This window comes from Phallusia mammillata, chromosome 2 (genome assembly GCF_965637545.1).
Source record: "Phallusia mammillata chromosome 2, kaPhaMamm4.hap1.1, whole genome shotgun sequence".
NCBI classification, from domain to species: domain Eukaryota; kingdom Metazoa; phylum Chordata; class Ascidiacea; order Phlebobranchia; family Ascidiidae; genus Phallusia; species Phallusia mammillata.
In genome coordinates this window covers 17,893,768-17,907,603 of record NC_137253.1, presented here as the reverse complement: position 1 = coordinate 17,907,603, position 13,836 = coordinate 17,893,768, and the positions used below count along the sequence as shown (strand labels likewise).

Sequence of the window (13,836 nt, the reverse complement as noted above, 5' to 3'; positions counted from 1 at the left end):
GTTATTGAGGCCAGAAATACAAGACTTAACCTGCTGAAATTTTTAACAGCTGTGGATAGGGTAAAAATTTCAGTGCAATCGGCTCAGTAATAGTAAAAATATGTTTTTACATGCTGTCTTCTGTCATATTTGTGCTCGCTCAGTGCACAGCTGACGCAATGGGAGTGATTGGCCATAGTGGTGCATAGAAAAAAAATGCCTCTGCTTCACGCATGAACGCAGTCGTTACGTGACCATTTTCTCAGTCAGATAGAAGTCTCAACTCTCAAGGGAGTAATTCACTTGTTTATGATTAAGGCGGGTGAATGCAGCGGGAGTGCTCAGCTTGACGTCCGGACCGACGTTTTATGAGGCAGTCGTGTCGGTGATTAGAAATCAGCTGTTTTTGCGCAGCTATGCTATGTTTTATTAAGTTATCAAGCACATTTTAAGTTTTGGAAAATTGTGTTTAAAAACTGACCTTGAACGCCAATATCAAGGTCAAAGCATGAGAATAAATTGAAAGTATTTTTCCTGTTCCTATTTACTGTTTTTTGTAATTATATGACAATAATGATGCAAAAACAATAAGGACAAAACTTTTTGGGTTAAGGCTAAAGTTGGTTAAGCTTGTCCTTAAGAATCTAAAAATAACCAGGATGTTTGTTTACCATAAATCCGCACAAACGCACATGTGGGGACCCATTCGTTTTTGCTTGCAAAAACAATCATATGTGTAGATCAAATGATGTGTATAGTAAATTGGTAAATATCTAACAGTGATTGTGCCCTATTTTTACTGTTACCAAATCGCATATGCATATGTGTGGGGACCCATTAGATTATGCTTGCAGAAACAATTAGGTTATAAAGTGCCAGGAAAAAGATAGGGACCCAATGAAATGTAGGTGCCAAATATATATCCATTATAAATATAGTAAATGGAATATGTGATACATCATTAAATATGATGTACAGACGAATCCGGTTAATCGCATCATCGATTTGCCAAGGGTATTTGATGCGATTAACCGGATTATGCGATAATCCGGTTGCTATGTAAACAGTACACGCCGTTAACAAAAGTGCTCATTTTCACTTCCCCGGCTGAAACAAAGTTGCCGTGACGCTCAACTATGGCAACGGAGCAGTATTTTCTCTCTTTTGTTGCCGAGAATTGAAAAAATTGCTGTTCTCAGCGCAATACATGACGTCATGCTTCCTAATTGTCGTGGCTATGGTGCAATCGCCTAAGTGTGTTAAAGAAACAGTAGAAACGCACACACACACGCCACAGTTCGCTTGATTTGTGCTTTCTCTTGCAGTCAGGTTTATTTGAAAAGATATGTTACATCGCATCGTAGCTAAGCGGCCCAACATTTAAATTTGGGAACTTCCCTATGAAGACGGTTTATGACGTTTTAGTCTTGTTTTGGGTAGTTTTCTATATAAATGTGCCAGGCCTCTCGCCTAATATACACGTAAAATGGCCTGTTGTTTCTAACCTATTTCGTTTTCTAGTTCAAACCAACGCGTTAAGCGGCAAAGTGCTAGGTGCATATTTGTAAACAAGCCCAAACCCGCAAGTACACGACCGAAACCTAGTTAAACTTAAAACTTTGGCACATTCTACAGCGCAAGGGCACTAAGGCGAGCTGCATCAGTTTCTATTATAACCCATTATCCAATTGACAAAAAGAATATTTGATTTTAGCAAAACTTTAACGACTCAGATTGTGGCGCTACTTTCTAGCTTATTCAGCAAAACTGCAGCTGGAAGATTAGCGTGACTGTCACGTGATCAACGTGTGATCGCTGCTTCAAAAATTTAAAGCAGCAACAAATACTACAGGAATAAATGCCTCTCTTAATCGGTGTTTTACCTGATAAGTTGCGCAAGGTCACGAACAGAAGACAAAATATGGCAATCATTGGCACGTTACCAAATCTGTGAATCTAAACAACATGGTGTGATTACTTGCGATCTAACGTTTTTTACAACCATTACGTGTTTGGCGGGTCATGAACAATATAACAGAAAACATTTTTAAACATTTGTTTTACATTTAACCTTGTTTAAATTTCAATACAGTTTAACACTTCGAATTTGGTGCAGTTCGCACTTAGTAAGAAATTACAATCAGCGTCTTTGCCGGAACACCAGTTTCGTAATTTTAACACGTTGAACTCTTTATTAAAACGCTTGATTTAAACTATTGGCGATTAGATAAGCCAATAAAAAAGGATCAATGTGCACGGCTGTGAGATAACGACTCCTTGTTATCGCACAGCGGTACACTGAACGCCGATTTAATCTTCTAATAACTTTTCCAAAATATTTTATGGTCGAGACGTGTCATTTTCAACGTTAAACGCGTTATTTGGTGTGGAATGCAAAAATGCATCTACGTCTTTTTCGCGTACATTACCTCCGGAGGATTTTACTATCATATCGTCGTTTTTTATTCCAAATACTCGGGCTGTTCGACTTTCACATAGAGATCATCAATCCGGTTAATCGCATATTTCGTGGAAAATCGATGCGAATATCCGGTTTATGCGATAAACCGGTATGCGATTAACCGGACGATTTTCTTAACAAACGATGGGCGACGGTTTGGGATTTTTAATTGTGATGCAATTAAACGGATTATGCGATTAACCGGTATGCGATAAACCGGATTCGTCTGTAGTATATATAATCCGGCAATATATAGGAAAAACGCGATTCTAGTTATTAATCCTATTTGATCTTCCTAAAGTTTGACCCCAAATGACCCAGCGGTTCACCCACAAGCCCTCAAAACGTAAAATTTTGAAAACAGCTAAACTGACTAAACTACATCATCTAGGAGTTTTATGCTTTGTCAGTTGGTGCAATGTAAGGCTTTCTAAAGGATTTTGTAACTTATAAAAGGATTCACTCATTTTCACCCCTTAAACCCCAAAATATTTGTTTCTGTCCAACGCTGGTTTGTTATACAGGTTTGGTCAAGAAAGAGTGCTTTGAATTTACAAAGATGTTAGCTATTGATCCAAGTTTGATCCTCCTGACGTTTGACCCCAAATGACCCAGCAGTTTACCCACAGACTACAAAAACGTAAATTTTCAAAACGATTGTACTGTCTAAAGTACATCATCTAGGAATTGTATGCTTTGTTAGTTGGTGCAATGTATGGTATTCTAAAGAACTTTCTACCGTTTTAGTGGATTCCCCCATTTGCACCCCTTAATCCCCGAAATAATCGCGTTTAGTTTTAGGCCAGAAATACAAGACCTAATGTGCTGAATTTTTAAACAATTGTTTGCAGTAGGTTAATTGTTTATTATTTAAAGTTTTGGATCAATCGACCAAATGGTTACCTTTACAGCCCATAATATGTGTACACTCTCAGTCAGATAGATGTCCCAAGGGAATCACTCTCTGGTTTATGATTAGGGCGTTTTAGTGCAGAGCGAGACCAAGTCAACTTGTAGATATTTCAAAACAGTTAAGAACGATTTTTCAACAATGTAACTTCTTTATTTTTGCCAAATTAATTCAAGATTCAATACTTAAGTTAAGTATAAATTAGGCAAAACGGTATTGTTAAACAGTAAGGACTGCATGCTATTTAAAACGGTGTCAAAACGTCAAGTAGTATTGTAGCGTCTGCACCGTGGGAGGTTACTGCAGGTCAATGGTATTTAATTGCAAAACAAAGTTAAGTAAACAGCAATATGTTATATGTGCAAAAACAAAGTAACAGCAATATGGAATATGTATACCTTTGTAGCAAATGGCTTTTTAATTTATGGTGTCTGTGACTTTTAAGGCTTTTTATTGGATGTTGGCTAATGATCGAAAATTGATCCTCCTGAAGTTTGATCCCACCCTGCAGTTCACATGTGTAGCATGTGACTTTAAAGTGTCCAAATTTTGGCAAAAGCTATACTTATTAAAGTGCATGATGCAGAAGTTTTATACTTTTGATTGTAAGGTTTTGTCTGTACTATATTTTGTTTAATTTAGGAAGTTTCCAAACATTTTCTCAAACAGTGGATTCTGAACTTAATCTCCCTGGTGTTCGTGGACCACCTTCATCAATTTATGTTCCTAGCTCTCCACATTCAATTAAAATGCAAGGTGAAATTCACATAAATTACAATCAATATCTTTATTTTTTTGTCTTATGTCAGAAAAAAGTACCAATTTTTCTGCGTAAGTTTTTGACAAGTGTAAAAAAGGGTTCTTTTTGTTTATTGTTGAAAGTTTCAACTCAATTAGCCCAGTGATTGTACTAAAAGTCGTGCTAATAGCCTATGTGTTTTGATGTTGCCTGCACTCTGTCTTGTGTATTGGCAAAAGTTTTCATTAATTTTTGACCTTTTTTAACTCTAAGTGGAAGTTTCTTTTGTTTGCATTACTTTCATCAAGTCCATAAACAAAAAAATGCTGAGGCAGAGAGGTCAAATCGCTGATAAAGGCAAATGTGTTCCACACTTCCCTGTTTTAAAATGCAACAAAGACAATCAATGTGGCATAAATTTTTAAGTATGTGTTTGTGCCATCCTCTGCTGCTTGTTTACTTGTACTGATGTTCTTTTGTTGTAGATGCAATAAACAAAATTAAAGTTTGATTTATGAATAAAAACATATTTTTAGGACCTGCAGTTCTCAAAGAACGAGGTTTCCATGGAAGCAAAAGGTAATGCTGAAAACTCTGTGCTAATAGTTTGTTTGGCCACTGCAATACATTCCATTCACTGTTTTTTTTCGTGTTTACAGACATAAAAAGTTTTAATCTAAAAATTTGTGTGAAGTAACATTGTTGCTATAGAAAAGATCAATAAAATGGTGGTGCATATTTAGTCATGCATACAGTACAAGTTTCTGCAATACTCACACCTTCAAATTTTTGGTGCCCTCTAGAACAGTGCTCTGTGCTCTGCAACCGGTGTGTCTCAGCGACTATTTAATCATATGGAAATAGTCCCTTTTGTTCAAATCATCAATAACAATTGTTGCAGAAATCACTGAACAAGTGTTTCGTCCACCAGGTTGCATATTTGAAATTTTTTTTGTTCAACTGGTGTAATGCTAAACAAAATACTAGTTGTTGTTTCTAGAACTTGTATTTTTGCTAATGTTTCGCCCACCGGAACGGTAGGGCTTCTTCAGAGCAATGAATGATATATTGCGAGCACAACAAGTGAAATGCACAGCCGCAGCGGGATACAATGAAAAATAATTCAGCAAGAACAAAGGAAATGCAGTGAGAAGTTGCATGTGCTACATTGTGACAGTGCGTATCTAATGTTCGATATTTAGTGAGGAAGACAAATGCAAAATGTCGCGGATTTTGTTTAGCATTACACCAGTTAAACGAAAAATTTGTCAAACCAATTGTTGCTGCAAATTTTTCAATTGTTTCGTCATTGTATGCTATTGTTTTCACACATATTAGTGTATTGCACATGTTTGTTTTTTTACTTTGCTACACTGTATATCTCTTTCTTGTTTATTATGGGTCCCCTTCCCTGAAGGGGACACATATTGATTTTACTCAAATTGTTTTTTTTTATTTGTTTTTTTTCTTTCATTTTTTTTTCTCCCCAAAGTTTGTCCGACTCGTTTTTCCATCAAATGTTTGATGGATTTGGCTGAAATTTACACAGATGGTTGATGTAGTTATGCAGATGTGCATACCACTTTGTTTTTGTTGATAACCCCAGTATTTACCCCGCAAGCCCCCTAAAATGGGTATTTTCTGCCCGAAGTTTGTCCGACTCGCTTTTCCATCAAATGTTTGATGGATTTGGCTGAAATTTACACAGATGGTAGATGTAGTTATGTAGATGTGCATTCCACTTTGTTTTTGTTGATAACCCCAGTATTTATCCCGCAAGCCCCCAAAATGGGTATTTTCTGCCCGAAGTTTGTCCAACTCGCTTTTCCATCAAATGTTTGATGGATGTGGCTGAAACTTATACAGATGGTAGATATAGTTATATAGATGTGCATCCCACTTTGTTTTCATTGATAACCCTAGTATTTACCCCGCTACCCCCCTAAAAGGGGTGAGTTTGTAAACAAATGTCAGAATTGGCTAAAATTTGGATAGCTTGTATGCCATTTATAGGTGTTGATTGTTCTGTTCAACCCCGTAGCCCTAACATTTACCCCACAAGCCCCCAAAGTGTAAACGTATTTGTATGTTACTGGGCACCACAAACGAAAGATTTCTGTTGCACAATAGTGTTACAAGGGCAACCAGTTGTATGTTACTCGTTTGTGACTTTGTGGGTTGCTTGGTGGACATTTTTGCGCCATGGCAGTTCGGAGGTTGTTAACAGCCCTTTGATGTCAGAAACATTAACGGTTGTTGCTCAAAACACCTCTAGTGGTTGAAATTTTAAACGTTGGCAGATTGGACTGACATTTTGCGGTACTATTGATTGAGTCATTGTGGTTTCCTACTTTTTAAGTTTGTGTGTGTTGAACCTCCATTAGTTACCCTACTAGCCCCCTAGAATGAGTTTTTTAATTTAAACAGTTTGTACTCCATATAACATATTTAAATATGCACAGTACCAATCACTGTGTTTGTCTTAACAATACCAAACTTACTCGTTGTTATCTTTTGAAATGCATTATCTACAACTTTGCATGTGTGGGGACCCCTGAGTTTTTGCTCGCAGAAACAACCAACGTTATAAAAGACAGTGGATGATATGGGACTCAGTGTAAAATATGTAAAGGAAGTATATTAATCTTTTAAAATAGGGTATAGTGTATGTGCAAGGGCAATATGTGCTAAGCCACCCTTCTAGTTTAATGGTTATTCGGCTGCCGCACAGCGATACGCTACTACGGTGTTATGCGTTTTGCAAAGTTACTGAAGAACACTGGAAAATTTCTTCTTAATTTGTCAGTGTCTGAAATACTGTTTCTGTTTTCGTGGAAAGTGTTAACTGTTTTTAAGCTGGCCTTTGACAGCTATATCAGGGTCAAATGGGAACTGATGGAAAAGCCACCTTTAAAACATCCAACATATAAAAAAGATCAAAATTTAAACCAACTTAAAAAGGTTTATTTTTTTGGCCAAAATATTCATACATTTTTATGTCTGGTTATTCTTCTAAACTTGAAAAACACCTATTGTAGGGTTGAAAGTCTTTCTGTTGAAATTAACCCCATGACTCTAGAAGACATTCTCTTTCAAACTAAAGCAGAGGACCATCGACTTCAGTGCAGTGAAATGGTTGATTTTTTAAGGGTAACTTGCTTAGTTTTGTTTATTAATGTTAGTGTTTTAAAAAGACCTCTTTCCTAATGTTTTCTTTTAGTTTTTTTTCTGTGTACAGAGGGTGGGGCCTGACAGTGCCTTAACTCTGATTTGAGCAAAGCTACATGGCATGTAAATAAGCCACACTACAGTCTGCTAATTCAATTGCACAATTTTGTCTATGGGCATGAGTCACTGTCAGGTCCTACTCTCTCTGAATAAAGAAATATAAGAAGTTACAAAAGGTGTGTTCGTTTTGGGATCCTGTTCTGTACAGGTTGTTTGTGAAGTGATTGTATGTGTGTTTATTGTGGAATGAAATAAACCCATCAAACAACAATTAGATTTCAAATAGCTCCTGCAAAACATTTTTGGTCTACCAAACATTTAATCGTGTATTACCGAACCATTTAAGGTCATTAAGAGGTTATTATTCAATTGACTGTCACACTGCAAGAGAGGATCAACAAGTTAATAAGTGGCAACTGTTTAAAAATCCTATTTGGGTATCCGGCTAAAGCAAATTAACAGTTTGCAAAAACTTCACACTGTTGGGAAATGCGAGCAGTTGGGGACAGACGCAGTTGTACCTAGGCATTGGCACAAGCTTAAATTAAACAGAAATAGTGTAGCAGATTCCTGATCATCATTTAATTTGGGATTGTACTGTTGCACGAACAAAGACTTGAGCAACATCAACTTATAGCTGTGAAGGTAACTGCCCAATACTTGGGGGTGGAAAAAATTAACTTGTTGGGTGGAGTGAGATCAGATGCTTGACTTTGCACTATTTGGGTGTTCAATTACTCTTGTTCAATAAGTTACATTGGGTTTAGCCTACATATGACACACCACAGGAGCAAATTGGGCGGTAAACCACACACAACTGCAACATAGTTGCATGGTACTTTTTTTAATAAAAATATGCCTTATGTTGCTTTTTTCACCTAAAAATGACAACAGTAGTTGTCCAAACCTTGTGATGCTACATATGTATGTATTGATTAGTCTTCCGTTTTTGCTGAGTTTATTAAATATGTTAACCGGAACTGAACCCGAACCCGCGAACCGATTTGAGCGGTTAATTCCATTAAACCGAACCCGAACCGTTAATTACGATTTTCAAAAAACCCGAACCACAGTTGAACCCCATATTTATGGGTCCCCTTCCCTGAAGGGGACACATATTGATTTTACTCGAATTTGTTTTTTCTTTTCTTTTTTCTTCCCAAAGTTTGTCCGACCCGTTTTTCCATCAAATGTTTGATGGATTTGGATGAAATTTACACAGATGGTAGATATAGGTATGTAGATGTGCATCCCACTTTGTTTTTGTTGATAACCCCAGTATTTACCCCGCTAGCCCCCTAAAATGGGTTATTTTCTGCCTAAAGTTTGTCCGACTCATTTTTCCATCAAATGTTTGATGGATTTGGATGAAACTCACACAGATGGTAGATATAGGTATGTAGATGTGCATCCCACTTTGTTTTTGTTGATAACCCCAGTATTTACCCCGCTAGCCCCCTAAAATGGGTTATTTTCTGCCTAAAGTTTGTCCGACTCATTTTTCCATCAAATGTTTAATGGATTTGGATGAAATTTACACAGATGGTAGATATAGTTATGTAGATGTGCATCCCACTTTGTTTTTGTTGATAAACCCAGTATTTACCCTGCTAGCCCCCTAAAATGGGTTATTTCCTGCCTAAAGTTTGTCCGACTCATTTTTCCATCAAATGTTTAATGGACTTGGATGAAATTTACACAGATGGTAGATGTAGTTATGTGGATGTGCAAACCACTTCGTTATTGTTGATAACCCCAGTATTTACCCCGCTAGCCACCTAAAATGGGTGAGTTTGTAAACAATGTTGGAATTGGCTAAAATTTGGATAGCTTGTAGAGTATGACATTTATAGGTGTCGATTGTTGTGTTCAACCCTGTAGCCCCAACATTTACCCCACAAGCCCCCAAAGTGTAAAACGTATTTGTATGTTACTGGGCACAACAAACGAAAAAAAATTTGTGCCGCAATAGTCTTACAAGGGCAACCAGTTGTATGTTACTCATTGGTGGGTTGCTTGGTGGACATTTTTGCGTCATGGCAGTTAGGGGTTTGTTAAAGCCCTATGATGTCAGAAACATTAACGGTTGTTGCTCAAAACACCTCTAGTGGTCATTTTTTTAACATTGGCAGACTGGGCTGAAATTTTGCAGTACTATTGATTGAGTCATTGAGGTTTCATATTTTTTTAGTTTAGTGTCAAACCCCATTAGTAACCATACTAGCCCCCTAAAATGGGTAAGTTTATAAAACAGTGTCGGAATTGGCTAAAATTTGGGTAGCATGTGGACTATGGTTCTCTCTTGAAATGCACTATTTTTAACTTTACATGTGTGGGGACCCATGGGTTTCTGCCTGCAGAAACAACTAAGGTTATAAAAGACGATGGCTAATATGGGACCCAATACAAAATAAGCATAGGAAATATATTTATGTTTTGAAATAGGTTATAGTGTAAATGTAACAACAAAATGTGCTAAGCCACCCTTCTAGTTTGTTTTACGTTGGACCTGAACCGGAATTAAACCAGTAAAAATGCAGCTGTTTTATATATATATATTTTTTTCAAGACAGCGCACACGAGATAACACTTATAGGGGGTGTCAAAAATAACAGTGCACTATCAAAATTCTTCTGGAGTTTTGTAAGGCCAGGTAGATGATCAGTAGAATTAAATTGAAACAAATAAAAGTTTAAACCGGTTTAAAAAACGCAAACCGGTTCGAACCAAATAATTTGCCCAAACTGGAACAAAACCTGAACCCAAAAATATACATTTTTAAAAACCTGAACCGAACCCCTAAAAACAAAACAAAGTGACCCCGAACCGAACCTGAACCCATATGACAAGCGGTTCAACTCCCTGCCTATAACCCTAAAACAATATGAGTTTAATGCAACACATAGTCTGCAAATGTACTCTCAAGTATAAGAGCAGTTAATATAATTCTAAGAGCAGTATCTTAGTACCGTAAAATCCAGGAAATTTTTAATGCATTTCCAAAATTCCAACCCTAGATGCAGTACTGTACATAGAAATAGAAAATATACTTCAAAAAATGTTAGTAAAAAGACTTTTGCCTATAGCATGTGTTACTTTAGCAAAAGAGAGATAGTTTGTGTAGGTTTTAACAAAAACAATGTTTTATTGTTTTGTTAGGAAGCGGAAGGCATAGGTTGTGATCCTTTGGTAGTTGAATCACTTGTGGCAAGCTACCCCCTACAGTTTCCTGAAGATTGTCTTTCTGAATGGCTGAGAAAAAAGCTTAATGCTGAGGTTTGTTTTTGCTTAAGATTATAATTGGGCAGGGTGAACAACAAGGTTTGATGCAAATAATGTTCAAAGTTTTGTGCTTCAACATACATACAAGCTACATAGTTAATAATGTTCCTTCAAGAGATACATGCAAGTGTAAACGTAGGTAAAATGTTATGCCTAGTAATGCTTAAATTATTCGGTGGCTGGGCAAAAACATAAATTGGCAACTTAAGTCACTTCTCGAATATCATTTCAGCCGTTGGATTAAAAACATACCAACTCATCTGGTAAGAATATTCCTGTTTGAAATAGAAATTGCTTTTACAAAAAATGTGATAAACAATTATACATTTGTACTGTTTAGATATACAGTAAAAGTTGTTACCATTGAACAAAATAGGATATTTTAAAGTTTTTTTTTGTTTTTTTTAAACCTAACAGTCTATTTTGTTTGTTACAGGTATACCAAACTACAGCTCCGGTTTTAAGTGAAAAAATATTTGTACCTATACAGTCCTCCAAAGTAGATTGCTGGCAAATACTTGCAAATCAAAACACTCCTTCACTAAAACAGTTTCAAGAAAGAATAGGTAAACTTTTGGCAAAAAATAAAGTTTTTGAAATAGTTATTTCCTGTTTTCAAGTTTCTGCATTTCTGAATCCATGTCTTAGTACTCTTTAGCCCGGTAGTTACTTTGCTTGTATCCTATAGTTGGTCAAATTATCGTACAAAATGTGATGTGTATGTAATGTTGACAGGTTGTTCATTTTGTGATAGTGTATGGATTGGTTTATTTAACCTATTGAATCTAAACAACATCTGAATGCCCCTGTACAAAGGAAAATGATTAACAGTGAACCTAATACCAAACAAGCGTTTCGTCCACAAGGTTTCTTAATTAAAAAAAATGTCAGTCATATGGTGTAATGCTAAACAGAATACTAGTTGTTATGGGTCCCCTTCCCTGAAGGGTACACATACTGATTTTACTCAAATTGTTTGTTTTTTTTCTGTTTTTTTCTTCTTTTTTCTTCCCAAAGTTTGTCCGACTCGTTTTTCCATCAAATGTTTGATGGATTTGGCTGAAATTTACACAGATGGTAGATATAGTTATGTAGATGTGCATCCCACTTTGTTTTGTTGATAACCCCAGTATTTACCCCGCTAGCCCCCTAAAATGAGTTATTTTCTTCCCAAAGTTAGTCCGACTCGTTTTTCCATCAAATGTTTGATGGATTTGAATGAAATTTACACAGATGGTAGATATGGTTATGTAGATGTGCATCCCAATTGTTTTTGTTGATAACCCCAGTATTTACCCCGCAAGCCCCCTAAAATGGGTATTTTCCTTCCCAAAGTTTGTCCGACTCGTTTTTCTATTAAATGTTTGATGGATGTGGCTGAAACTTATGCAGATGGTAGATATATTCATGTAGATGTGCATCCCACTTTGTTTGTCCAAATAACCCTAGTATTTACCCCGCTAGCCCCCTAAAATGGGTGAGTTTGTAAACAGTGTCAGAATTGGCTGAAATTTGGATAGCTTGTAGAGTATGCCATTTATAGTTGTTGATTGTTGTGTTCAACCCTGTAGACCTAACATTTACCCCCAAAGTGCCAAAGTGCAAAACAGATTTGTATGTTACTGGACACCACAAACGAAAGATTTCTGTTGCTCAATAGTGTTACAAGGGCAAGCAGTTGTATGTTACTCGTTTGTGACTTTGTGGATTACTTGGTGAACGTTTTTGTGCCATGGCAGTTAGGGGTTGTTAACAGCCCTATGATGTCAGAAACATTAACGGTTGTTGCTCAAAACACCTCTAGTGGTCGAAATTTTAAACATTGGCGGATTTGGCTGAAATTTTGCAGTACTATTGATTGAGTCATTGAGGTTTCCTATTTTTTTAGTTTGTGTGTCGGACCCCATTAGTTACCCTACTAGCCCCCTAAAATGGGTCAGTTTTTTAAACAATGTCGACATTGGATAAAATTTGGGTAGTATGTGGACTATGCTATTTGTAGGTTTCAATTGATGTGTTTTACCTTGTAGCCCCAAGATTTACTCAAATTGCCCCCTAAAATAAATGAACTTTTAAAAAACGTCCTAATTATATGAAATTTTGCAAAGTTTATTAAACATACTAAGTCCTCAAATGTTATGTTTTGCCCTGTAGCACCACAACTTAACCAACTAATTCCTTAAATGGGTGACCCTTTTCACAATGTTCGAATTGCATGAAAACCGGACAGCTTGTAGAATTTGCTATTTATTTTTGGTTTTACCCCATTATGCAACTACTTACTCCTTCGTTTCTTTGAAAAGGAACGTTAAATAGGACATACTTCAAACAATATCTGGGGTGAATCTAAATTTATATAGTTTGTACTCTACATAGTATTATTATTTAAGCCCAGTGCCGATCACTGTGTTTTACCTTACAACACTAAACGTTCACATGGTTATCTCTTGAAATGCATTATCTACAACTTTGCATGTGTGGGGACCCATGAGTTTCTGCTTGCAGAAACAACTAAGGTTATATAAGACAGTAGATGGTATGGGACCCAATATAAAATAAGCATAGGAAATATATCAATGTTTTAAAATAGGTTATAGTGTATATGCAAGGGCAATATGTGCTAAGTCACCGTTCTAGTTTTTCAAGAACTTGTATTTTGCTGACATTTCGCCAACCAGAACGGTAGGGCTTTTTCAGAGCAATTATGATATATTGTGAGCACACAAGCGAAAATGCACAAGCGCAGCGGTATATGATGAAAAATAATTACACAGGAACAAAGGATTTCCATGAAGAGTTGCATGCGCTACAATATGACAGTGCGTAACTAATGTTCGATATTTGGCGGAAAGTCGGACGCAAAATGTCGCGAAATACCAAGTTTAAGTTTTTGTCATCGTTGCAAGTTAAAATATTTTGAATTTGAATTTATGAGGCAACTTTCAAAGACCAACCTTTTTGGTGGTCACATTCCCAAACATGTTCAGATTAGGCAGACTTTTTAATTTCCATGATTTTGTCTGCCACTTTTAACATGGAAATTAAAAAGTCCGTTTTAAAACACAATGAAAGTGAACCTAATGTTAGTAGGTGTAAAGTTGGTTTGGACTCAACATATTCTGTGGCTAAGAAAAAGAACCACAAAATGACACATAATTATTAACAAGGATACAAATTCTTTTCCAAGCAAAACATCAACAAATTGAAGTAAACATATAGTAGCTGCAGTCAATAAAT

General features: G+C 36.4%; 1 protein-coding gene across 1 annotated transcript in view; it reads left to right on the top strand.

Annotated features, from left to right (window-relative positions):
* Window positions 1-13,836, top strand: part of LOC145213573 (E3 ubiquitin-protein ligase RNF31-like) — a 75,086-nt gene that overhangs the window by 31,783 nt on the left and 29,467 nt on the right. Inside the window, exons 8-12 of the mRNA XM_080081916.1 lie at window positions 3,993-4,106; window positions 4,626-4,668; window positions 7,128-7,239; window positions 10,477-10,593; window positions 11,036-11,165. Of these exons, the coding sequence (XP_079938042.1) occupies window positions 3,993-4,106; window positions 4,626-4,668; window positions 7,128-7,239; window positions 10,477-10,593; window positions 11,036-11,165 (516 nt within the window). The remainder of the gene's footprint in view (window positions 1-3,992; window positions 4,107-4,625; window positions 4,669-7,127; window positions 7,240-10,476; window positions 10,594-11,035; window positions 11,166-13,836) is intronic.